Here is a 25,740-nt window from a genome sequence, read left to right as displayed (position 1 = left end):
CCAAACCAGCCTGCATGTAGACTAAGCACACAAGAGCTTGCGAGGATTTCTGTTGTGTGTTACCACATTTTCACGTGGAATGGTATGATTGTGTGTTATTGGTGGGAGTTGTTTCAAATTGAGGCTGAAGTCCTTTTGGATTTGAGCAGAGGCTGGATTTTTTTTTTAATGTTTTATTGAAAGTGGATTTCAATATTCAGATTTAATTTTATTTTATTCTTAAGAAAAAAAATGTTGAATCACAGACTGGATGAGGTTGGAAGGGAGGTCATCTGGTCCAACCCCCCTGCTCAAGCAGGGCCACCTAAAGCCGGTTGCCCAGGACCATGTCCAGTCAGCTTTTGAGATCTCCAAGGATGGAGACTCTGCCACTTCTCTGGGCAACCTGTGTCAGTGCTCAGTCACCCTTACAGAGTAAAGAAGTGTTTCCTGATGTTCAGACGGAGCCTCCTGTGTTTCAGTTTGTGCCCATTGCCTCTGGTCTTGTCACTGGGCACCACTGAAAAGAGCCTGGCTCCGTCTTCTTTGCACCCTCCCTTCGGGTATTTATATACACTGATAACATCCCCCCTGAGCCTTCTCTTCTCCAGACTGAACAGTCCCAGCTTGCTCAGCCTTTCCTCATACGTGAGATGCTTCCAGTCCCATCTTAGTGGCCCTTCGTTGGACTCTCTCCAGTATGTCCATGTCTGTCTTGGTGCTGAGGACCCCAGAACTGGACACAAGTTCCAGTTCCACAAGTTCCAGTTGAAGCTTATTTTCTTCTTTCTTGCAGCCTTACCCACCTTTTATGCCTCGAAGACTCACAGGGCGCAGCAGATACCGATCACAGCAGCCAATACCACCACACCCTTACCATCCCAGCCTATTACCTTATGTGCTGTAAGTTCAAAGTACATTTGCTTCCATCTAGGCTATTGAAGTCACATGACTTTCAACAAGAGTCTTGGCACTTTTAATGGTTGGACTCTACCACAGAACAGACATAGTTCAGCTCTCCCAGAGAGGAGGAAAACTTCCATTTCTGTGTAAATTTTTCAGCCTATTTTGAATAACAGACACCCCTGAGCAAGGAAAAATGTAAGTGAACAATTTTGTCCAATGTAGTTTTGTAGGTGTTTTGAGGCACAGTAGCCTCTTGTTTCTGAACTCTTTGTAAAATCTTCAACAAATTTTAAAACTTGGTTCTTTGATACTCTTACAGAGGCATGGTTACACTGTAGGATAAAGTCCTAGGAGTCTTCACTTACGGAATAAATTCATTTGGTTTTGTTCTTAATTATGAAGCACAAAGGTGGGAGCTCTCTGTGATGTGTTACTCATGATGTGTTACTCTTTATTGGCTGAACTGCTAATCTGTTACAGCTGTTGAATTTCTGTTCTGCCTCTGATTAGCTGTTTCTGGAAAAGGTGTGGGACAAGTAATGTTCAGGAATTATCTGTAGTGTGCTATGGTAGACTCTCTGTAGGGGTGTTTGGGTATATGACATGAGATTTATTACTCTTCTATGATCTGTTTTGGAAATACATACAAAATGATTGGAAAACAGAAATTATTTTCTGGGGGCGAATGTGACATTGACAAGGAGACACTGACACCAGTTCTGTAGTTTCTCTCTGTGCAATTTCAGACGTGGCATGGAAGTGGCACCAGATATCTGATCCATTGAAGTTGTTCAACTTTGCATCTTACAGTCAGAATAATGTCATAGCTTCTTGCCTGTCCATTGAGGACACAATGTGGCACAGTAATTCCTGATGACCTCAGTAGAATTTTAGTACATATTAGTACTCTCAATTTGTGATTTCAATGTGCATAAAGTTTGGACTCATAGTACTATCTTGTGGGGGGGGTTAAAAACACTTGTTGAATATAGAAACAGAAAAACATCTCTCTTCTCTCTCTGTCTGAGGAGATTCTGCTTTAACCAGCATCACAGTATGTGAGAAAGTGAGTTTGTGCTTGCCTTCAGTATGGAAGTTGGTCCAGTGGCATATCCTGTTTTATCTTCATTATGTGTTTTAGGCTTAGCAAAAGTTTCAAGACTTTTGTATTTGAGAGCTAAAAGAACTTAGGGTTCCTTTTCTTTGTTGATATTTTATCCCCTTAAAGAAGTAAAACATATTTAAAACCAGAATGTCAATTCATTGTCAATTTTAGCTCTCCATAATCTATGGTAATCAAGAGATTCGTTTTTGTAATAGTGCTGAGCCTGGTTGGAAGTATCATTTGAGACATGCGTGCAAAAGGCAGCACTGCCAATATAAAAAAGTGGCAAAAGTAGCTTTTTCCTTTGACTCTTTCACTTCAAATGTCTATTCTTGACTCCAGACTTAACATTTTTACCAGTTCTGACAACTTGTTGATTTGAGAGGGGTCAGTAAGGTAACTTTACCTCTGCCAGATGTTTCTGTGCTTTCCTTCAGCAAGATGCTGAACCTTATCATTGTTTGCTCTCGTGGTAGATCAATGCTCCCAGTGCCACCTGCAGTTGGACCAGCTTTCAGCTTTGAGTTGGATGTGGAAGATGGAGAGGTAGAAAACTATGAGGTTGGTGTGTGAACTACAACTACCTTTAAAGAACAGATGTTAGCTCAAGCAAAAGATAAAATTTTATTATATTTTGCTTTTAATCCTGCTTTTGGCTCTCAAATAAATGTAATGACTGTGAAGACAGAATCCAGAAACAATTCTTGTAGATTTTTTTTGCAACGCTGGATATTAGAAGTGCTTAGCTTTATTGTCTGTTGCTTTTTCCTAGAATCCTAGGCTAGTAATCACTAGATTGTTCTGCTTTTATATTCTACATGTTAACTCTTCTCCTTTTGAATTTAATTGATTTTAAATATCAAACAAATTAAGCGCTTTCAAAAGAACAGAGTAAGTTACTGGTTATATGTGCATAACTTTGCAGGATAGTGTTAATTTCATAGGAATAATTAGTCTAAATGTATTGTTTATAAAACTGCCTTACTGCCTTTTCTTCTTGGCCCTCTGGAGGGTACAGTAATTCACATCTATAGATGTAGAACCCTCTTAAATATCCTTGATAATTACGGGGCAGTTCTAGCTGTTGTGTCTTTACTGGTTCTGAGACTAATGGATTCCATTTGATTTCTCTTCAGACAGTCATCATCAACGTTTACTTTTGCACTTCTGCCTGTGCTCTGCTTAAGAGCTCTGTATAGTTGCACATTTTCAGTTTAACAGTGAGAACTTCTGTAATGATTTCTGTGCTAGTTCAGAAGAAGCATCGTCTTATTTCTGAGAATTTGAACCCTAGCTTTGACAATACTAGAAATCTCTTGTAATCGGTACCATTTGCAGCTATGCCTTGATTCTCTATGACATTTATAGTGATACTCCCTTGTGAAGGAGTGTAAGTTACATATGTGACAGTGTAAATTAGTTACATATGTGACAGTGTAAGTTATTTACATGAGAGGCTTTTAGTTGCAATGCTTGGCTTACAGAAAATTAACATAAAAATTAGCAAAAAAAAAAGTGCTTACAGTTTGATGGTATGTATTTGTTTTCCAGACTGAGGATAAAATCTCCGTATTTCAAGTCAGCTAGCCCAAGACGTGGAGTGGGAATCGGAACCTGTCCCATTAAATTCTTGGTTTCTCTCACAAGACCAGACTCACATATTGTTAGAAAGCAAATCTGTTGACGATTTTTTGTGGTTACCAGCACTATTAATTTCATAGCAGGGTGAAAGGATTCTTCAGAAACAAAATACTTACCAAGCTGTGCATGCAGCCACAGGACTGATTGGAAGTTGGGTCCTGGAGGTTTTGAAATCACAAAGAGAACATTTTGCATAATTAGAAGGATGGCTGAACTCTGAAAGACTTTCCATGGGGCTTGTGTTGAAAGGGGTTTAACTAAGGTTCTAAACATTTCTTAATTGAAGGGTGTTTTGTGCTTCCAGCTGGGGTGGTGAGGTGTAATGGAAGCCCCACCTCTAACGGAACCAGGGCCTCTTTGAGCAGTGAATTTCTAAATGTCCAGTTTCCATGTTTTGCAGGCACTGCTGAATTTGGCAGAACGTCTGGGAGAAGCCAAACCACGAGGACTGACAAAGGCGGACATTGAACAGCTTCCATCCTACAGGTTCAATCCAAACAACCACCAGTCAGAACAGACATTGTAAGTACATTGGTCTCTTTTCAAAGGCCCATAATTTAGGTGACTGTATTTTCATTTCTTTTAACTTGCAGCCTTAGCTAGGCCAGAAGGGCTTTAAACAATTTAATTTTCTTTTTTTTTTCCTTGGGTTTCTTTCCAGATCAAATACTATTTATCCTTACTTTAAAACCTGTTTAGTGTCACGTCATTTAGCTTTCTTTCAGTTTAGTTTCTCAGCGTTTAAAAAGCCAAAATGGAAGAAGGGTGTTCTAGGATTTGTTCAGCATACTAGGCGTTGAAGTGGCATTGTGAACTTGTAATTTAGCTTGTGTTAAAATTTAGCAAGTGTTGAAGTTTCAGGTGCTCCTAGTAGAGCTTGGTCAGTGGTTTAAGAGTGCACATTATTTTAAAAACCCCTTAACTTCCTGTGTTTGAAAGTTCTGCACAACCAAGTGGAAGGGGCGGTATAGATAGGAAGGTGCTTAAAGTGACTTAAGTACCAAATGCTGTCTAATGTTTGAACTTCAGTGTAAGGATTTTTCTCTGATATTCCAGTTTCAGTGACCTTCAGTGAGTGACTTACTAGTAGGGAGTGAAATTCATAGTTTCTTACCTCCACCATTTTTGATTTTGATTAAATGTCTTCTGTTGGTTGGGTCTGTGAACTCCTGTGAACAGAAGCCCTTGCTGATTTGCGATTTGAAAGTACACCAAAAAAAAAAAAACCTGACACAAAAGGTCTTCTCAGTTTGTCACAGTACACACCTTCAACCACAGATAAAAATAACTGTAGCTACCCAAGGAGTAAAAGAGCTACCATGTTACAGTTGTATCTGTAAGGTTTTGTATGGAATGTGTATTTGTTGTTCTTACATAGCAGATACATTTGAATTTTGTTGTCTTTTTTTAGGTGTGTGGTGTGCATGTGTGATTTTGAGACCAGGCAGCTACTTAGAGTCTTACCTTGTAACCATGAGTTCCATGCCAAGTGTGTTGATAAATGGCTGAAGGTAAAAATTAAATTAAAAATAATCCTGTCTCATAGGGAATTCTTTATGTAGTTTGGTGGGAGGGGGTGGGGGTATTTTGCTGTTCCACTTCATTTTATCTTGTTTCATGTTTCTAATATTTAGGCTAGAAATGCCAATGGAGTGGAAGTACTGCCTACTTACAGTATTTTTCTAATAGCTGATGAAAGATGTTTCTTTGTAGTCTTTGGCAGAAGGAAAAATTAATACAGAGAGAACTCTTTTCATTGACAGATATTACTGTGTTTTCCATTTGCACAAAACAATGACTGTGCATTCAATTAATATGTGAAATTGAAGGAGACTTGGAAACAGAAAAGTAACATAATAATATAGGAAGTATGAATTAAGAGTTTCTGTGGTGATGGTGGTTTTAACTGTTTTACATATTCTGCATAGCAAGAATGAGTACTAATACCTTCCTCCCTACCTTGCTATTAACGTTAGGTTCCATGGCAAATAAAATACGTTATGTGTATACATACATGCCTATGCAGAGAGAGAGAGATATTTTAGTATATAGAAACAGAAAATATTAGTTTCACAAAATTATGATATACCCTTCCAAGAGAATTTGAGCAGAAAAGAAAGGATCTAGAATCAGGGCAGCCCAGTAAGAGGACAGAGAAAATAGCAGTAGAGAAGGTATGAAGAGCAGGAAATAGAAATAAGTAGATGATGATACATAGGTATCTCTACAAGCTGCATTAGCCAGGTCTACTGCCAACAAGGTATTGATCCCCATCCTGTCTCAGCTTTGTTCAGCTTTCATTTAATCTCTATGTAGACTGTTGTGTGGAACACTGGAAGCTGCAGTTATCCTGTGTTAATACAGGGTATAGTCCCTAGAGAATTACAGATGGTGTCTGTTGTTTCCAAGAAATAAATCGAAACCCCTTGCCTTTATGGCTTCATAAAAGCAAGAAAATTAAGATCTTGGGCATACACTGAAATATTCAGGGCAGAGAATCAAAAAATCAAGTTTAAATTGGTATCATTATTTTTGATAACAAGGTATCAAGAATAATGAGAATAAAAACTGAGATATGAAATTGCTCTTGGGCTACAGTACCCACGGTAGTCTAAGGCTTCCACAGAATCTAAGGCCAGTGTAAACGTTTCCACAACAGTGCTCATAACTTTCAGTAGAACTGGTGTCCTTCAGTACCTAAATCCATATACACACTGAGAAACAGCAAGGGGAATGTAAACATCTAGTTTTGTTGTTATCACATTAAAAAGCCACTTACACACACACCCCACACCCACACCCCACCCCACACACACCGCCACACACCCCATAGTATTATCAATATATTTATGCTAGATGTATGCTGTAGATTATATATATTCAAGTGGTATTCTCCAGTGTGTCCCCCTACTCCTCTCGAGGAATGTACACTCTGGATTTGTCAAATCTTTTTGTTGCATGAAACTTGGTAAGTCATTTGTGGTGTGGACAGGGTACCCAGGGATGGTATTCACTCCATTTTATCAAAAAAGATCTAAGACACATGTGACATTGGCCTGTGAGATGGTGGATGCTATAGGTCTATGTAGGTTAAACTGATTATATAGATTTTACAAACGACAGCTCCTTCCAGGCCATTAATGCAAAAAAACCCATTCTGATTAATAAAGTCCCTGATCTACGGATTGCCTGAAGTTAGAGGAATATACCAGGGGAAGTATCATGCATGCTTGTCCTGTTCTCACATTCTTTCTTACCTAATATTTGTTTCAAGAGTCAGACAAGTATGTTGAGTTAAGCTGTTTTGGGACTTGGTATGCAGTTTAACAGTTAGATTTAGTCAACTGGTAATGAATGGCAATCACATTCAGGACAGCAAAGGGAAAAAAAACATGTTTAGTTGAGTCTTTATTTTCATAGTTGTACATATACTGTAGTAGTGTTGAAACTGCTTTTTTCTGGTGTTTCTGTCCCAGCTTAGAAGCTGTGTATTTTCTAACCTCTCCAAGTGTGTTATTTCCTAAAGGTTGTCTTACCACAGATAAACTCTGTGAGCACAAGAGTGTCAGCTGGGTGGGGGAATGAGGTGAAAGGTACACAGTGTAAACCTAAGGGGGGTGCAGTTATAGCCACCTAGAACTGCTTGTATTGACATCATGTATTCCAGAGCTGGATGCAAAATGTTAGACAAGGTTAAAGCATCATGGTATAGGATTGCTAAGGCAATATATTTACACCATGTGGGTTTAGTTACACTGGTATGAAAATGGGTGTATGGAAATAAAGATTATTTTTCTTTGCAAACTATAGCAAATTACCTGTAAGACCAGCCTATTTTAGTTACAGCCTCTGTCTAAACTCAGAGTTAAGCAGCAAACATCTAGATGTGAGGATAACCGGAATATATTTTTAAGCTATAATTTTTTTGCTTCTTTATGTATTTGACAACTTGTTTTATATGTTGATAGTGTAGACATGTCCACATCCACGTAATTTACACCATCCAGCCAACAACATGTTGATAAATTCTGCAAGGGGAGGTAAAAATTGTAGCTTTCAGTACTTGTAACTTTTTTCCACAAGGTAAAAAAAAAAAACCCCAAAAAAATACCAGGTTTTCCCCATGTTTTACTGATTTAATGTTGCCTCTTTGAGGAAAGTATTTGCTCTCTAGAATTTCTAGAACTAGTTACAGAATTAGGGAGTCAGGTTGGTTCTTTTAAGTTTCACCATGTGTTAGTGGAAGGTTAGTGATCTAATCTGATTATTCAAAAAGAAATAAAAATCCTTATTTCACTGCTTGTTGGTGACGATGGAGCAAAAGAAAGGTATATAAGAAAGTTTTGTGGCTTTTCTATGCATGAGAGGTTTGAGCTGCCCAGCTGGTATAACGCTATGGATAGTACCACCTTTTCAGGTAGTGTGAGCAACTGAGAGGAAATGTTATTTTACAGTGCATTAGGTTCCTCACTTTAATGTATAATTCCATGGTTAAGCATGGTTAAAGACTTGTTGAGAGATATAATACAGTGGACAAAGCAAAATTTAAAAAAAGAGAGGTTATCTTTCTGCTTTTTGTAGTATTGTTAACTCATTTCACAGTATTTGATTACTTCTTAATATCCTCAATCCCTTAGTCAAATATGAATCCATGAGAATCCTGCTCTTTTGTAAAGTAAGAGTTACCTGTCATTCCAAAAGACAGCTTGAAGACCCAGCGGTCTTCACCCTTAGGGTTTAGAACCAGTAACAAGGACAACTTGCCTTTATATTTAACGTTCTGACAGGAAATGCTGTATTATGCATGAGAAAAGACTAACTATAGTTTAACTTGGTTCTGATGGACTAACACCGTAGTAGCGCAATGTTTTTTAGAGGATTCTAGAAGCCCTTCAGGACCGTTGTTCTAAATGCAGTTCAGTTCAGATATAAATGTCTATCCAATATTAAAAAAAGAATAATCAGTTAATTGGGTAGATTGCTGTCCTTACAGTACAGACGTTAAGTTTGCCTGAAAGATTGGCTGGTTAGAAGGTCAGTATTATGTCCACCTTAGTCCTTTTTTCACACTGAAGAATCACATTAAATGCCAAGAAGGGGGAATTAATTTTATGAAAGGCACAAGAATACAACTAAATTTGAAACAGATGTACATGTAGGATCTTGAAAAGTTACCTAAAAAGCACTGCGGCAGTGTGCATGAATACTGAGTTTATCCTGGCATAGTGGATTTATTTCTGCAATTCCTATCAGGAAATTACTCCCACTGAATCATCTGTTTCATGCTACAAATGGTAGATGCCTCGTTATTTATCTGAGTGAATATCTTTTGATTCATTAATCCATTGAACTTTAAAGAACATGCCTTTTTATTTTAAAATTCATATTAGCTGAACTATATCTAGAATAATGCAAATGCAGTGTAGTGACCAAGTAATGACACTGTCCTCAAGTAATTTCAAAACTGCTAGTGAGAGAGCAAGAAATAATTTTTCTTGTTGATACTCCAGTCCATGCTTTACAAAAACTATAAAGCAATAATAACTACAGTATAAACTATAAAACAGTATGATAGTAGTAGTGAACAGAAAAAATATACCGTCATTTTAACTTGCATTACTAAATAGTGTTTTTCAGTAGTAACATGTTACATTCATTGGCATCGTTTGGATTTGAAATCTGTGGCAATGATTTCTGAACTCTGGCCTGCAGAGCCACATTTCTTGATGCTCTGACTTGTATTTTCGTTGAAAAATTTGGGTACCTTAGGAAAATTTGGAGTTGGAAGTGGTTGGTCCTGCAATTTTGAAACATGAAATACAGAATTTGGGCAGGGACAAGTTCTCTTCACTCACAAATGCAAAACATTTGCAAAGGAATGTTTTATCATAGATGTTACATGTTTGTTCGGGGCTTTTTCTCATCAATTGCCAAAATGAAATTAGCCTTTATTTGAAAAGGGGAATAAGAAGGCAGAAATGCTTTCCCAGTAGCTTAAGGAATGTTACTCCTCACCTATCTTACCTTTTTAAGGAAGCTATAAAAGTAAGGGTCATAGGACATACTTTGAGTGAGTGCTTTACTGCAGGGCTAAATTTAGGTCTGCTTGTGTCTGTTGCTTGAATACCTGTTCGTCAGGTTGTCTTTTTTTCCCCTTCTGTTTCTCTTTACTAAAACCACTTCCCTTTTTCACTGTTCTGCTTTCAGCTTTCTGCTTAGCTTTCACTAAGTCTTTGTGATGGGTTTCTGTGAGAATAACAGAATAAACAGAGTATGAAGGGACGTGATCCATGTTCACTAGAGCTTGTGACAATACAACATCCTCATATAGGACATTTATTTACAGCCCAAGGTTGCTAGTCTGGTTTTGGGGGAGTTCTCTGTAGCACACAGTGCAGCTTCTTAATTGCATCCATCTGATTGCAATATAATTATGAATCTGCATTAATAAAATCACCATCACCTAGATAAAGCCTAGTTTGCCATTTTGCTTTAAAGATAAAAGGCTCAATTATTATTTTTTGTAAACATAACTTTGAATGGACAAACTTACTACACCATGCTACGTAACAAAACAAACAAAAAAAAAAAAGGTGTAAGCACACAGTCTGCTCTTGTTTTGAGTATTCTTGAATTGCTTTTCAGTACTCACAGATGTCAGTGTCATCGTAACATTACCTTAACGATGTATTTGTCAGTACAGTAAACCTGCTTTTGTTTCTGGTTTTACAGGCAAATCGTACCTGCCCAATTTGTAGAGCTGATGCTTCGGAAGTGCATCGTGATTCAGAATGACCAATCTAAGAGCACAAACCTGGTTTGGGTGTTTCTGGTCACATGTATCTATGAACTATCTATCGAACTTACCCATGTGACTTCCAGCCTACCCTTTACACAAAAGGGTCAATGGACCTTACTTTGCACTGTGTGACTTAATCAATTATAAAGCTTATAACTAGTCTTCACAGTTATGGGATTGTTATACTAACAGCGTGATTGGAACTCCAAAGAATGATTATTTTATTTTTTTTTTAGCTTAATTTTGTGTGTGCACTAACATTCCCTGGTTTTTGTGTGATCATTCCGAGTGTTGCTGCGAGATTACTGTGGACGTGATCTTTTAGCATGTGCTTTTATATAAAAGAAAAAGGAAAAAAAAAGAAACCAGTGGTAGCTCCAAACAATATAGCAATCTACCTTATATAGAGCCTTCAGATACTGTGAGTGGGAACGAATGGTATGAATGTGTGTTTGCTTGTGAGAGGATGCGTGAAGTGTGCTTGTGACTGAGTGTGCATGTGTGTTTGAGAACCTATATACCAGCATGTACTGAGAACGTATGTGTGTAGTAATAATTATGCTGCAATGTATAATCTTGTGTGTTATTTAAACAGTACTAGTACTGTACACTGGTTCCTTTCCTTGTGTTTGCAGTTGCACACTGAATGCGGTGGGTGCAGCAATTACAGACATTTAGTATTTCCTCCCCAATATACTTAGAGGTATAAAGACCTTTCCGCCTACTATTCAAACAGCTGTTATGCTTCTCCTTCATTGGAGGCTTTAAATGTGTACCACTAAGGAGTACGTTGATTGTTCATACATGAGTAATGGTGGGGGTTTTAGCATATGTTACAAAGTTTGGGTTTTTAAGTGGCTGATTTTTATTTTATCAATGTAAAGTTGCAATATCGCACAAAACATTTAGCAATATTAACATTTTAAATTGCTAATATGAATACAGAAGTTTTTCTGTTTTCCTTTTAAATTTTTCTGGCTGGGTTTGCCAGTTATGTGCTTTTTCCATGAAAGGAAGCAGAGAGAACACTGAGAGTCTTGTGCAACAGCTCTTCATTTTTGGCCATTCTGCTTGCTAAGGACATAATCTTTTAGCTTACAAACATTGGCTTTAATCACATACATTCTTTGTAATTTACAAGGGAGTTTGTATACAACTAAAATCACTTGAAAAAGGTTATAATTTTATTCCTGCAACTTCATGAATAAAATAAATTTTTTAGCACTTTCTCAGAGAACAACAACTGCTTTTTTTTAGTTGTATCACAAGAGAAGGTGGGTTTTGGTCATTAACTGCAGAATTCTTTTGCCCTGATGCTGCTTCTTGCCTACTTCATTATTTCATGATGAGTGTAGTACGAAGAAGGAACTCCCTTGGTTTTTGCAATCAAATTTCCAGAGCACTCTATTATAGGAGAAAATTGGAACACCTCCCAGAACAGTGCTTTGAAATAGAAGGGGATAACCTCTATTCAAGTGTTCTGAATAATCTTTTATTTGTGCTATTGAAAAAAAAATCAGCTTTATTTATAATATTCAGACTGTTAACATCTTCAGTATGTTCTCGTAAAATATTTAGGTCCTCATATACTGTAGTTATTAAAAGGATGCACTTTTTGCAACAAAATTATTTTCCTAAATTCAGTGTCATTACTTCAGTTGCAGCAGCACAATTGGCGCAGTTAGCAATATTGCTGCAACTTGCTGCCAGCCTCAGCTTTAAGTTTGTTCTCTATCATTTCTGATGCTTTTGTATGCTGCTATGCTTTAGTATCAGTTACAATTTCAAACAGTGTTAGATGTTCTCCATGCGCATTTCCCTTTGAAGATCTACAGACCAGTCGCAGCTCTTGGTGCAGATAAAATAAAAGCACAATTTTGCCCTGTTTCACCTGCTCTTCCCTCTGCTTAGTTATGCAAGTAGTTCTCAAAGCCAGTGAGTCTTTCCATACGTATCCATACTTAAGAACACTAAATAAATAAAAACGCTCTTATATCAACTTCAAAATATTAGAATTTCTCCTCTCTTTTCAGTGGAGTTAAAGAATAGGCTTTTCACAATAACACCTAGCAGGTTAAATTACATGTAATAAGATTTATTTTTTTAACAAATAAAACCATGTTGTTTAAAAAGCATATGCTTACATTTGTCTTAGAAAACCTAGACTCTTTTATATACTGCAAAAGAAAAAGTTCCTTATGTACAGATTTAAACATAACTAACATTTCTGTGCTCAGTATTCAGTTTGAGGCATGAAAGAGGGTACTCTATCTAACCTAAATACAAATGAACAAGGCACATTCTTCTGAACCAAGGGAAAGTAGTCCTCTTTCTGAAATTGGAGAAGTCTTGACGTGTAATGTCCCTTTTTCCCCCCCACGAAAACTCTGCAATGCAGCTGGAGATGGAGGATCTAAGTTGGTAAAATCCTGAAATTAATTGTTGCACTCTTATGGCTCATCTCTTCTGGAATGGTTCTTTTGTTTGCATGGGACTCTTGCAGATGTATGTGGACTTGCTTCCTGTGGTTAGTGTGTATAAACAGCACACATGCACATGTTCTGAATCAGCTCAGACAAGCTACAACCGAGTCCTTTTTGTTGTGGCTGTCAAGGGAGGGGGATTCATGTTCAGCTGTGAACTGCCATGTGTTATGCACATTTGTGTGTAATTCCACAGCCTGCCATGGTGCCTGGCAGCACCTGAATTCAGCAAGACTTTTTTATGTTCATTGCCTTTCTGCCATTATCTGGCTCTGTCTTCCCCACCCCCAAAAAATCCAAACCTGTAATATGTTTGCTTTATCATATTGGCACTGCTGTTTTTTTTACATAAACTGTCAATTTAATTTGACATTTTAGTGGATATCAAGGCCTACAGGTAATTCCAATGTCTCATTTTGTGGCTTTCTTTAAAAAAAAAAAACATTAAAGCCTTTTGTTGTATGCCATTTTGTACAAGCTCTTGAATGTGATTTCACAGCTGTTAATATATCATGTAATACCTGGGATGAGATTTACCAACCTCTTTTATTTTAATAGTAGAAAACACATTTTAGACTGAGTTATCTTTGGGCCTTTGTAAAAGCTGTGTTTTTTTTCTTTGGTACATTGTTACCTCATTTTGCTACTTGTGTTTCAGATTTGCTAATGATTATGACAGCTTAGGGGTTTTGTTGGAATCATATTTTGTCAAGTGTTTTCTTTAAATCACACGCTATTTTATCATTTAACATGTAGTTTTAAATGTATTATAAATACCTGTAACCAAATCATTTGAAGGCTTGATAAATTTTTAACAAAATTTGTACATTTTTTATGAGAGTTACTAGTAATGCTTTACTAGGTAGTGCAATGAATTTTTATTTTTAATCCCTGTGCCCAATTTTGGAGTTGAGAGAGTTGTTCAGTAATAAATGTATGATGTACACGTACACAATTTTGTCCTGTTCTTTCTCTTAGAAAGAGGTGCATTGGTTTTTTTTTTCTTTACTCTGCATATTTCTGTGGGTGATCATGAAACTCCAGATATCGGCAACACATGCTTGTGTTGTAGGGGGAGGTTTTGCCACCTTAACTGTAGTGCGTGACAGACTTCTTTTAAACTACTTTGAGAGATCATAAGAAAATTATATTAAATGTGTCATATTTTTGAAAGTGTAAAATAACTGTAATTCTTAAAGCCTTGCCTGAAAGATCAGTTTTCTAAAGATGTCACTTAGTCAAAAGAAGATTTGCAGGGATGGAGGTGTTTCTTAGACATATTATTTGCACTGTATGTCAGCTGAAGATGCGTTAATGCTTTGCAGTGCCCTAACAGTGGTTTAAAACGCATCCTGAGTTAAGGATGAAACTGAATTATAAGCAGTTTGGTTAGCCAGGGTCACACAAGAAGCTGGTGGTGAAACAAAAACAAAACAAAAAAATACTTGTTTTTGTTTTTAGTAGGATGATGTAAACTAAATTGACAGATGTAATTATTTAAAAGATTTTTGTTTATGCAGAGTACTTAATAACTTCATCAATAGCAGGTGTTCTTGGTACACAAACGTATTTGAAGATCACTGGTGCTTTGAGAATCCTTATGCAAAGATTCATATACATGTCTTGTGGATTTATAATCTTGGATAACAACTGGTTTGCTCTCTTTTATACAGCAGATGCTAATTATTTATTACACTGTTGAAAACGGACAGTGCTGTCAGTAGTACTTGCAGAGCTAAGGTGCCGGGGGGCTGGCTTAGATCCTGTACCAGCCAGGCCTGAGAGCAGAGCAGGGCTTTTTGGTAAAGATCATAAAATATCTCGATTTGGAAGGGAACCCGTAAGGATCATCTAGTCCAACTCCTCACAGGACTACCTGAAAGTAAACCATATGACTAAGAGCATCTGGGCAATTCTTATTGAACTCTGACAAGCTTGGTACTAAGACCACCTTCCTGGGGAGCCTGTTTGAGTGATCAACCACCCTCTCAGTGAAGAACCTTTTCCTAATGTCCAGTCTGAACTTCCCAGCTTCGTTCCATTTCCTCGTGTCCTGTCAATGGTCACCAGAGAGAGAAGATCAGCACCTCCCCCTCCACTACCCAACTTTAGGAAGTTGTAGACTGCAATGGGGTCACCACTCAGCCTTCTCTTCTCCAAGCTGAACAAACCAAGTGACCTCAGCCGCTTCCTCCCAAGTCTTGCCTTCGAGAACTTTTGACATCTTGTTTGCACTCCTCTGAACACTAGTTGTTTGATGTCCTTCTTACCTTGAGGTGCCCAAAACTGCACACAGTACTTAAGATGAGGCCACAGCAGTTCAATGCAGAGTGGTACAGTCACCTCTGTCAGCCGGCCAGCTGTGCTGTGCTTGATGCACCCCAGGACACAGTTGGGCCTTTTGGCTGCCAGGGCACATGGTTGGCTCATATCCAACTTGCCATCAACACAAACAACACCCGCAATGTCTTTCCATGGGGTTGCTCTCCAGCTTCCTAGCCCCCAGCTTGTTCGTATAGCCAGGATTACCCCTTCCCAGGTGGAGGATCTGGCTTTTGCTAAATTCCATATGGTTGGTGATTGGCCAGCTTTCTAGTTTATCCAGATGTCTCTGTAAAGCCTCTCTCCGCTCAAGGGAGTCTGCAGCTCCTCCTACTTCAGTATCATCAGTGAATTTACTTAATGTAAATGCAACTCCTGCCTCCAGCTCATGTATGAAAACATTAAAAGAGCACTGGACCTAAAATTGAGCCACTGGTGACAAAAGGAACCTAAACAAAGCTGGTGTAAGTTTAGCTGCTGTTTCAGCACCAGGGTGTTGTCCGTTTCCCTGGGGCTGCTATTCCTTGCCAGCACCAGCAAATGTGTACGTACTGCAACTTCTGAGGTGCAGCACCAACCTGTGTAAGATTCCGAGTACAAGGTCATACCCAGCCAGCAGCCAAATAAAACCGTAATTCATGTGAGCCCTGCTGAATTAGGCAGCACTGCCAACAGAAAACTAACCTCTTGCAACAGAGTTCATCTAAACTCTGCATTATGTGTACAGGCCGTACAGCGTATACCATAACAGGGACATCTTTTGTTGTACATCACAGTGTTTATGCAACAGAGAGTGTTTGGCAGAAAGACAGCTGATCCCTAGGTAGATTCCTGCTGTACCTTTCCATGCAAGAGAAAGGATGATGTTTGACTGGAAGCTTCTTTGTGGGGGGGTAAGCGTCAGAAAACATTCTTGTCAACCTGGTAGGTGAACAGCCAAGAAACTGCAAGTTTACTTTGCCAGACAGTCTTCTCACTGCCAAATCTGTAGATTTCGCCCTTTGTTTCCCGTTAAGTATACTGCTTTTTTGCTGTCCCCAACACAGCCACTTTCAACATTTAAATCCCTTAATCTTGAAACAAACAGCAAGCTAAACTCCAGTTATTCTATAAATCCATGAGTAGCATGTAACTTGTAAGCCAGCAGTTGTCGTTAATTCTGGCCAGCAGCGAAGTAACAGCATGAGTTCAGTCTTATTGTCTTTGCAGATAGAATAAGCAGGAAAGCATTGATAGGAGGTTACTGTATCTTACCTCATTCATGCAGTTAATGAGCTCTGAGGGTAATAGATGAGCAAGTACATGTCTGACTGAAAAATACGACATATTCTGTGTCATCTATGTATTCTTTTGCAGTCTTGTTGCTCTTACACCATTGTCAAAGCAGGATTTTTAACTTGGGTTGTAAGATCTATTTGTTCAATCCTCTTGTAGCAAGGCCAGCAAAAATAGGGGCCATCTAGCAGCCTTCTCACTTGTTATCAAAGCTGGACACTTCGGTACCCTGCAAAGTTTTATCAAGAACTTTCTGTATCAAACTGTGGGCAGTGATTGTTGAGTAACCTCAGTAGATCTCAACTGTTGATTTCACTGGAGGCTTGAGGCTTCTAGCATCGGCCCACTTGCTGGCTTTTTACGTTTTTGTTTTAACTTTGAGATTAGGAAGGAAGTTTCAAGAATGCTATAAACTTTCCTAAGCAAACAAGCTTACGCCTTGCTTCTGTAGTTAAGAGCAGCTTTCTAGTATCTGCCAGCATTGACTTATGCCGAGGAGCCATCACAGGGCAGAGACAACTGATGATTGGATTGTAGAAGGAAGGTGTAGAGAGGAGTGGAGAAAAGATTGCCCTTCTGGTCCCACGGAGTGGAATATATTCTCTGTTCTTCCTGCACACAGTTCCGTCAGCCTCACCTCAGTACCCAGTAAGGTGGTAGAACAGATCCTCCTGGAATTTCTGTCAGACATGGATAAGAGGGAGGTGATTAGAGAGCCAACATGGCTTCACCAAGGGCAAGTCTATGTGTGACTCACCTAGTGGCCGCCTACAATGGGGTGACTGCATCAGTGGACAAGGGAAGACCTACAGATACCATCTCTCTGAACTTCTGTAAAGTCTTTGACGCTGTCCCACGCTGGACCAACATTCTTGCTGCTAAACTGGGGAGATAAGGATGTGACGGATGTACTATTTGATGGATAAGGAACTAGCTGAATGGTCATGTCCAAAGAGTTACAGTCGATGGCTCAGTATCCAAGTGGAAACCAGTAATGAGTGGTGTCCCTCAAGGATCCATGCTGGAACAAGTACTATTTGGTATCTTCATCACTGACATAGGCAACGGGATTGAGTGCGCCCTGAGCAAGTTTGTGGATGACACCGGGCTGAGCGGTGCAGTGGATTGATAGGCTTGCAGGAAGGGATGCCACCCAGAGGGAACCTGACAGGCCTGAGTGGGCCCATGTGAACCTCATGAAGTTCAGCAAGGCCAAGGGCAAGGTCCTGCATCAGGGTGAGGCTAATCCCAAACACTGGTGTGGGCTGGGGGGATGGATGGTTTGAAAGCAGCCCTGCAGAGAAGGATACTGGTGGATGAAAAATTAGATGTGAGCTGGCAATGTGCGCTTGCAGCCCAGAAAGTCAGCCAAAAAAAGCAGCATGGCCAGCAGGTTGAGGGGGGTAATTCTCCCCCTCTGTTTTGGTCTCATGAGACCCCACCTGGAGTGTTGTGCCCGGCTCTGTGTTCCCCAGTACAAGAAGGACATGGACCAGTTGGGGTAGGTCCAGAGGAGGGCCGCAAAGATGATCAGAGAGCTGGAAGACCTCTTCTATGAATAAAGACTGAGAGTGTTGGGGTGGTTAAGCCTAGAGAAGAGAAGGCTCTGGGGAGACCTTTTTGTGGCCTTTCAATACTTAAAAGGGGCTTAAGAAACAGACAGACAGGGACGTTTTACCAAGGCCTGTTGTGACAAGAGAAGGGGCAGTGATTTTCAACTGAAAGTGATTTAGATGAGATATATGGGATATTTTTTTTTTCATGGTGAGGGTGGTGAGACACTGAAACAAGTTGTCCAGAGAAGTTGTGGATGTCCCATCACTGGAAGTGTTCAAGGTCATGTTGGAATCTTTGTGCAATCTGATCCAGTGGCCCTGTCCACAGCAGTGGGATTGAACTAGATGATCTTTTAAAGGGCCCTTTCCACAACCCAAACTATTAAATGGATCCATGAATTACAGCAGTAAACTGCTTGAATAAAAAGCCCAGCAATGCCTTTTTGTGCATCTTCTCTGTAGGGCATTATTTACACTTAGCACATACTGTGTCACGGAAGTATAGTTCTTGGATAGGAGAATCAGCCAATATTGAAGATACTCCCATTCCTGGTAACCTGAAATCTGTGGACTGGCTGAGGCTCCCAGAAAACCATTTGCAAGGCCAGCAAGGAGAGTTATTTCAGCTCCATAGAGTAATCATATGAGTTGAAAGAGATCATCATTGCCAAAGCAACATCTGCACTAGAAAAGAGAAGGGTATCTATCTCTGAGCTTGGATACTTTAAAGACACATTTGCTCCACCCAAATATTTTGCAAAGCAGGTTCCAACAGCATCTGTGGTTTGGCCATGACCAGTCCTAGCCTGAAGAGCAGAATTGCCCTCACATCTTCCTTTCTTGATCTGCTCTGTCCTCCCACTCACTTTGTGTCACAGCATCTTCCTCAGCCTATAAAGTAGCTGTCTGCTGATTCTGCTTTACCACTGTTTGTGAGTCCAATGGCATTATCAGTAGTTAGTCAACAATTTCCATTACTAGTTTTTAGCAAATCATATCACTGCTTCCAGATTTTGCAACCCATGTGGTTTTTTTGTGGTCCTTTTCTCCTGTCTTACTCTCAACTACTGGCCACAACTCTAGCTTCTCCATCTCGGGCTGTAACCCTCCTTCCCCCACAGTTCACACCATGGTGCACACAACCATGTGACCTTCAGCTGTGGTATCTCCTTGCATCAGATCCATGTTTTTTCATGACCACAGTGCTTGTCAACTGATTTAGGAATGAAGGTATGCTTAAGAACAGATGGGGTTCCTTATTCCTTATTTATTCTTACATATGCTAAAGGTAGCCTTGGCTTTTCAGGGGCCATGGCATTTCTATAGCTTTTGCCCACTTCTAGTCTTTGCTAACCTTGGTAATTTTAGATTGCTTTATTGACAGCATAAGGATCTTGCCTTGTCAACTACTGCATCCACAAAGCTCTGTGCTTTTTCAAACATGCAAACAGAATGTGGGTCATCAATTCCAAAATATATGTTCTGCCTAACACAGTATTTTGTGCTAGCTTTTGCAGGGGATTGCACTGTGCCACTCATAGTCTATTACGCCTCACAGTGCAGCTTCCCTTTCTGAAAGAGCCCATGTAGCACCAGGCTTCTGGTACCTAGAACCAAATGTAGCAGATTTGCATTTTGAAACCAACAGCTGATGGACAACTTGGAGACATAAAGCACCATCCTAGCACCACTAGAAGAGCCTAAGTTAACAGCTGTGTGGATGCCTGATTGGGACAGCAGAGGCTGCTGGTGTGTTGTGTGTCAGATAAGCAGTGTTAAGCTACCTGGTTGCATGTTGTGTTGACTTACTAACATATAAAACTTTCTCCAAGCTTCTAGTTAGCACGCTTTATTTCAGGTTTACTACCAGCTAAAGATAGCCTCATCGTAGCTCATTTTGCTGTAGCAATGTGACTGTCAGCTACTGTGGTGGTATAAGGTACCATGTTTGCTAGACATGGTAAACCTTCTAACAGCAGCAAGGATTACAGGAAAGATTTGTGGTTACTCCATTCACAAAGCCCAGTAAGGCTGCTCCTGGGAGGTCTGGTAAGAGATGGCAGGAACAAGTAGAGGATTTTTTCAATAATGTTTCCAACACCTCCTGCATTTCTTGCAGCCATTTATCCCTCACCTCACCCTTATTTCCTTATTACTTCTCATGCTTCATATGTAACATGTTAATAGTTTGCTCACACACATCCTAATAATTTCCCCACCAGTATATTCAGCTGCATTTGTACTTTTTTATTTTACACATACAACAGTAACATAGGTAACTATAACCGTGCTTCAGCCAGGAGGTGTAACTACCAACTAGATGTCTCAAACCACTGTTTGCCTGTTTTGCATAGTTATCTTGCCTTTATACTTACTACAAATGACCATTCACAAGTAGTGATGCTGTAGCAGAAAAGGAGTAATAAACCTCAGATAGCACCACTCATTGATGTCAATCCATCCTTGAGTCATAGTAATGTCTGCTGGTGTAGCCTTGGGCAAGCAGAATTGGGTCAGCAGTATTACCTGAGATGTCAAACTGGTTTGTCTGTATGATTTGGTAAATTATTTTATATATGATAATGTTACTGTTTTAATAGTTTTGCTAGAATAGCTCCAAACTGAAAACAGGCTGATTTTCTGTATTAGTGTTGCTTTTCATTTGCTGCCCGCTGCTGTTGTGTGCAAGAAGCTGGTGGGGTTTGGGGAAGCACAGTTTTCAGTGTATCCTCCTTTCTTTGGCTTAAAGCACCTGTGTCAAATCTATGGAGAGAAACACTGGGATAGAAAGATCTTCATGGGTTATCTCCCAGGACATTTGTCATGTAGAACTGTGCTGAGGGATGCCTCAACCCAGTCAAATTGGGGTCCTGGTTGTTGTCATGAGCTCAGTTGGTGCTGATAGGCCACATGTTAAGTGTCAGAAGAAATGCTGCAGTCACTGTGCAAGAACATTAGAGCTCCTTTGTGTCTCCAGGGGAATGTACACTGAGAAGTGAGGTGGCTGAGGCATGCAGAGAGTCGGGCATCCAGAGATGTGCAGAAAGGTGAAAAGTATATTCTAGTAGGAGCACCTTTCATGTGAATGAAAAGTTCTGGGAAGAGTGAGGGAAGCAATACATGAGTGCCCTATACTTAAGGTGGCAGTAAGATAGCCAAGATAGCCTACAGGAGGATCCCACTGCAAAAGCCCTATATCCCAGAGAAAGTCAGCTAACAAGAACAAGTCAAAAAGTTGTGAGATGGATGGATTAGGCTCTTACTGGTCTGAAACAGACAGTACCATGTGCTAATATCTATTGGATTTTATCAGAAATAGTCAGTTTGACACTGCAGCATGGAAAACAGTGACTCCCCACAGAACTGCAGCACTCCCTAGAGCTTCAGCTCCACGAGGCACATGGAGCAGCCTCTGTGCAACCCAGCATTTCTAGTGGGAGCGAGCTTGCTGCAGGTTAGGCAGCGGTCACTGCTGTGTGAAAGGCATCCAGTCAAGAAAACAGTTATCCAAGTGCTTTTGAATCATGTGGTATTATGGGTAGGAAGCAAGGTAAAAATAAAAATACTTGAACTGGGGTGCTCTGACACACTTTTCTAAGCATGTCAGAATAAGAATATGCAGCATTAAGTAAAAAGTTGAGCTCCTTTCAGGTACAGGAACTAATTAAATCTGTTTGACAGGACTGAATTTGTGTGGCCAGGAGAAAAATGTTCACCACACCATGTTTGCTAGGGTTTGGAGGATGTTTGTCTGTTTTTTGGAGAGGGTGTTAAAGGGAGACTATGGGGAGAGAAGTTAAGAAGCAGTGCAGAGCTTATTTGAGTGCTAGGAGCCTGGGCCATCACATAGTCTTGTTCAATAACTGAAGACAAACTGCTCAATTCAAGAGCTGAGGCCAGTGAGTGAAACAAGAAGGAACTATACTCAAAGAATGGAAATAATTTTTCATGCAACAGATTAGTAACAAAATGAGATACATAGAATAATGTTTGTATGACCTGCCATCTGAAAAAAAAAAAAGACCCTTAACAGTTGGCTGTGATAGTTTTGTATAGTAATTAGAAAGTATTTCTTTAAAAATTCATATAATAATCATGTTAATTGAAAGAGGAAATTATGCATAGTGTTGCTGCTAGAACATGTGGGTTTGCAATATCTGAAGTATTAGTTCTTTTACAACTTGCTCTTACTCTGCCATTTACTGACCTGCTGTTGACCATAAGGCGTGTACAGAGGGTAATTACTACTCCTTTGCAACATACACTTCCTTTCTACCTAAGTCTAGTCCAACATGGAGAGCCAGGAGCACTCCGGGCCTGTATGATTTCATGATGTGAACCAATTTGCCTGGCCTTATGACATTTCGCTATGTCCTTTTCCTTTCAAAGAGCAAGGCCAAATTAAAAATATGTATTTACTGCAAACTGCCCTTCATCTTACTCTGTACACCATTGCAGCTTGATGCAGCATCAGCAGTTTTAAGGAAACATAGCAGGGAAAGGAGATTGCAGAGAATGAAAGGAAATTATTGCTCTTTGGTTTTAAGACTTCAACATGGAGAATGATCAGTTAGCAACAAAAGGAGTAAATGCAGTTGAGAACTACAAAGGATACAGCATCAAGAAATAAAGATGTCAGCTTCAGTCTTAGATGATTGCTCACTCACACACTAAAATAATTCTTCACCAGACCATCTGTCTGTGTTACTAATGGGGTGTCTGGTTCAACGAATGAATGGTGTTGACATAATATTTAGTGAGTTTCTGCAATGCACGGTCATTAACTGTACACAAAAGGACAGGAATTCATACAACGTCTGTATGGTTTGACAGTTACTGACCAGTATCAATACCATATGCTGAGAAAATCAGAGAATATATTACAGTAATGTATTTGTAGGTCATCCAATTCTGCATACCCTCATTTTTGTTTGTCATTGTCCTCAACAAGTTAAGTTTCATCAATTTATTAATAGAAGAAGAGCAAAACAAGTAGAGAATTGTTCTGTGACTTGAATTTACCACAAGGGATGGGGGCAGGGGAAAGAGCCAGAAGCACAGGCCTTCAGCTTAACCAAAGAACTCCATGCCTGAAGTGAAAGGTATAATATGTCCTAAGCCATTAAGAAAATAACTGATGATCTACTTTCTTAGGGTATCAGAAATCTGAAGCACAGGTGATATTTGTTGATGCTGGTTAAGAAGTGTATTCCTTGCAAATCCACATATACCAAACACCCCTGGGGCACTGCCTTCCAGAGGATTGCCTGGGATTTTGCAGAAGTGGGATTTTGCAGCTAGTGTCCCCAAGGTGAGTCCGTAATTTTTCTTCTGATGGATTTTGCAGGAACTAATGCCAAGGGGAATCTCAGCATTCAGTGTCTTAGATCACAGTGTCCCTGAGCTTCAGAAATGTTCAGAATGTTGTCATAAATGGAGGTAGATGGGAAAAGAAAATGCAGAAAAAAGTAATGATCTTCCCCTTATTGATAGTTACAGCATTGTCTGTAGCAAACAGAGTAAGTCACAGAAAAAAACCTATGGCTGAAGCCCAGTAGTACAAGAAAAGAAAGACAAGAACAAAACTAAAGCAGTACAAGACAGGGAGAGTGGGCATGTGAAATGCACAGATAATAAAGCCAAACAGAAATTCTACATTTCCTAGCACTAAGCGGCAATCCCCCTCCCAGCTGCATATCCAGACTATGTGCTTACATTGAAACTTGCTGCCTCCCTCCTAGTTGTCTTCCCCCAATCAAACGCCAAGACAAGTCTTGCACGTTCTGCGCATCTCCATGCTGGATATGCAGCCTAGATCCTGTGTGGGACTTAGAACACCACGCACTAGAGAATCCCTCTCCTCCCTGTGAAAGAAGTATCCCCTAAGCCATTGCAAGGCTGTGTGGACTGTGGCACAACTCAGTGCATAAGATAGCAGCCATGGGAGAACGTGTTTTCGTCTTGAACACTGTGAGTAGTACCTAATTTGTCTCTTCACATTTGCCTCGAAGTCCAGCCTGTGTCCTCCCTGTCAAAAAAATGTAGCTGTTGCTTCTTATGTTGCTGACATCGGAGGGGAAAGAGTCCACAAGAGATTGCTTTGGTGAGCTAGACCTGCTCTGTTGTCCTGTATTTGGCTGGGATAAGGTTAACTTTTCTTGTCAGTAACCGGTACAATGTAGTGTTTTGGATTTAGTGTGAGGATAATGTTCGTAACACACTGATATTTTTAGTTGTTGCTGTAGTGGGTCTGCCTGGCAAGGTTTTGTAGTGGAGGGGGCTACAGGGGTGGCTTCTGTGAGAAGCTGCTAGAAACTTCCCCCATGTCCAACGGAGCCAATACAAGCACAACAGTCAATTGCAGTTCCATCTACAGTAAAATACTCAGGCAAAAGTGTATGTCTTACTTCAGAAGAGAACAGAGTGATTCCAGTTGGAAGGGACCTACAACAATCATCTAGTCCAACTGCCTGACCACCTCCTGACTGACCAAAAGTTAAAGCCTGTTACTAAGGGCATTATCAAAGTGTCTCTAAACACTGACAGGCACAGGGCATCAAACACCCCTCTAGGAAGCCTGTTGCAGAGTTTGACCACCCTCTTGGTAAAGAAATGCTTCCTAATGTTCAGTCTAAACTTCCCCGGCTGCACCTTTGAGCCATTCCCATGCATCCTGTCACTGGACCCCAGGGTGACGGGATCAGCACCTCCCTCTCCACTTCCCCCCCTCAGGCAGCTGTAGGGAGCAATGGGGTTACCCTCAGCCTCCTTCTCTCCAAACGAGACCAACCCAGAGCCGATAGCGGCTCCTCACAGGACATGCCTTCCAGCCCTTCCAGCTTTGTTGCCCTCCTCTGGGTGCATTCAAGTGCCTTAGCAGCCGCCTTAAATTTTAGGGCCCAGAACTGCACACAGTAGTCAAGGTGAAGCTGCACCAACACTGAATTTGTGGGATAAGCACTTCTTTTGACCAGCTGGTTGTGCTGTGTCCGATGCAGCTCAGGATATGCTGTTTGCCCTCTTGGCTGCCAGGGCACACTGCTGACTTGTATTGAGCCTGCTGTCGGCCAGCGCCCAGATCCCTTTCTGCAGGGCTGCTCTCCAGCCACTCCTCTCCCAGTTTATACTTGTATCCAACATGACTCTGTCACCTGTGCAGAACCCAGCATTTGTTCTTGTTAAATTTCATGACATTGATGGTTGTCCGATGCTCCAATCTGTCTAGATCCCTCTGCAAGGCCTCTTGCCCCTCAACAGAGTCAACAGCACCTTCCAGTTCAGTATCATCAGCAAACTTGCTAATGGTGCATTCCATTCAACACCTGCATCCGGATTGTAGTTAAAAACATTGAACAGAACTGGCCCTAGAACTGAGCCGTGAGGAACAGTGCTGGTGACTGGCCATGTGCTGGATGCAGCCTCATTCACTGCAGCCCTTTGATCCTGGCCATTCAGCCAGTTCTTCACCCAGCACACCAAGTATCTGCTCATCTCACAACTGGACAACTTATTCAGAAGGATGCTGTGAGGGACAGTATCAAAAGCTTTACTAACACCCAGAAAAACTACATCCTCCGCCTTCCCTTCATTCCCTAAGATATCATAGAAGGATATCAAATCAATTAAACAGGACATGCCCTTTGTGAACCCTTTGTGACCATGCCTGATGATTGC

At 40.3% G+C, this 25,740-nt stretch overlaps 1 protein-coding gene across 2 annotated transcripts in view; it reads left to right on the top strand.

Moving 5' to 3' along the window:
- Nucleotides 1-13,868, top strand: part of RNF38 (ring finger protein 38) — a 112,146-nt gene extending 98,278 nt beyond the window's left edge. For both annotated transcript variants that reach the window (XM_055699668.1, XM_055699669.1), the window contains 5 exons: nucleotides 776-882; nucleotides 2,467-2,551; nucleotides 4,032-4,153; nucleotides 5,043-5,142; nucleotides 10,364-13,868. In XM_055699668.1, the coding sequence (XP_055555643.1) occupies nucleotides 776-882; nucleotides 2,467-2,551; nucleotides 4,032-4,153; nucleotides 5,043-5,142; nucleotides 10,364-10,426 (477 nt within the window). In that variant the 3' untranslated portion in view covers nucleotides 10,427-13,868. The remainder of the gene's footprint in view (nucleotides 1-775; nucleotides 883-2,466; nucleotides 2,552-4,031; nucleotides 4,154-5,042; nucleotides 5,143-10,363) is intronic.
- Nucleotides 13,869-25,740: the final 11,872 nt, after the last annotated feature.

This window comes from Falco cherrug, chromosome Z (assembly GCF_023634085.1).
Source record: "Falco cherrug isolate bFalChe1 chromosome Z, bFalChe1.pri, whole genome shotgun sequence".
NCBI classification, from domain to species: Eukaryota; Metazoa; Chordata; class Aves; order Falconiformes; family Falconidae; genus Falco; species Falco cherrug.
This window is presented reverse-complemented; position numbering and strand designations above follow the sequence as displayed.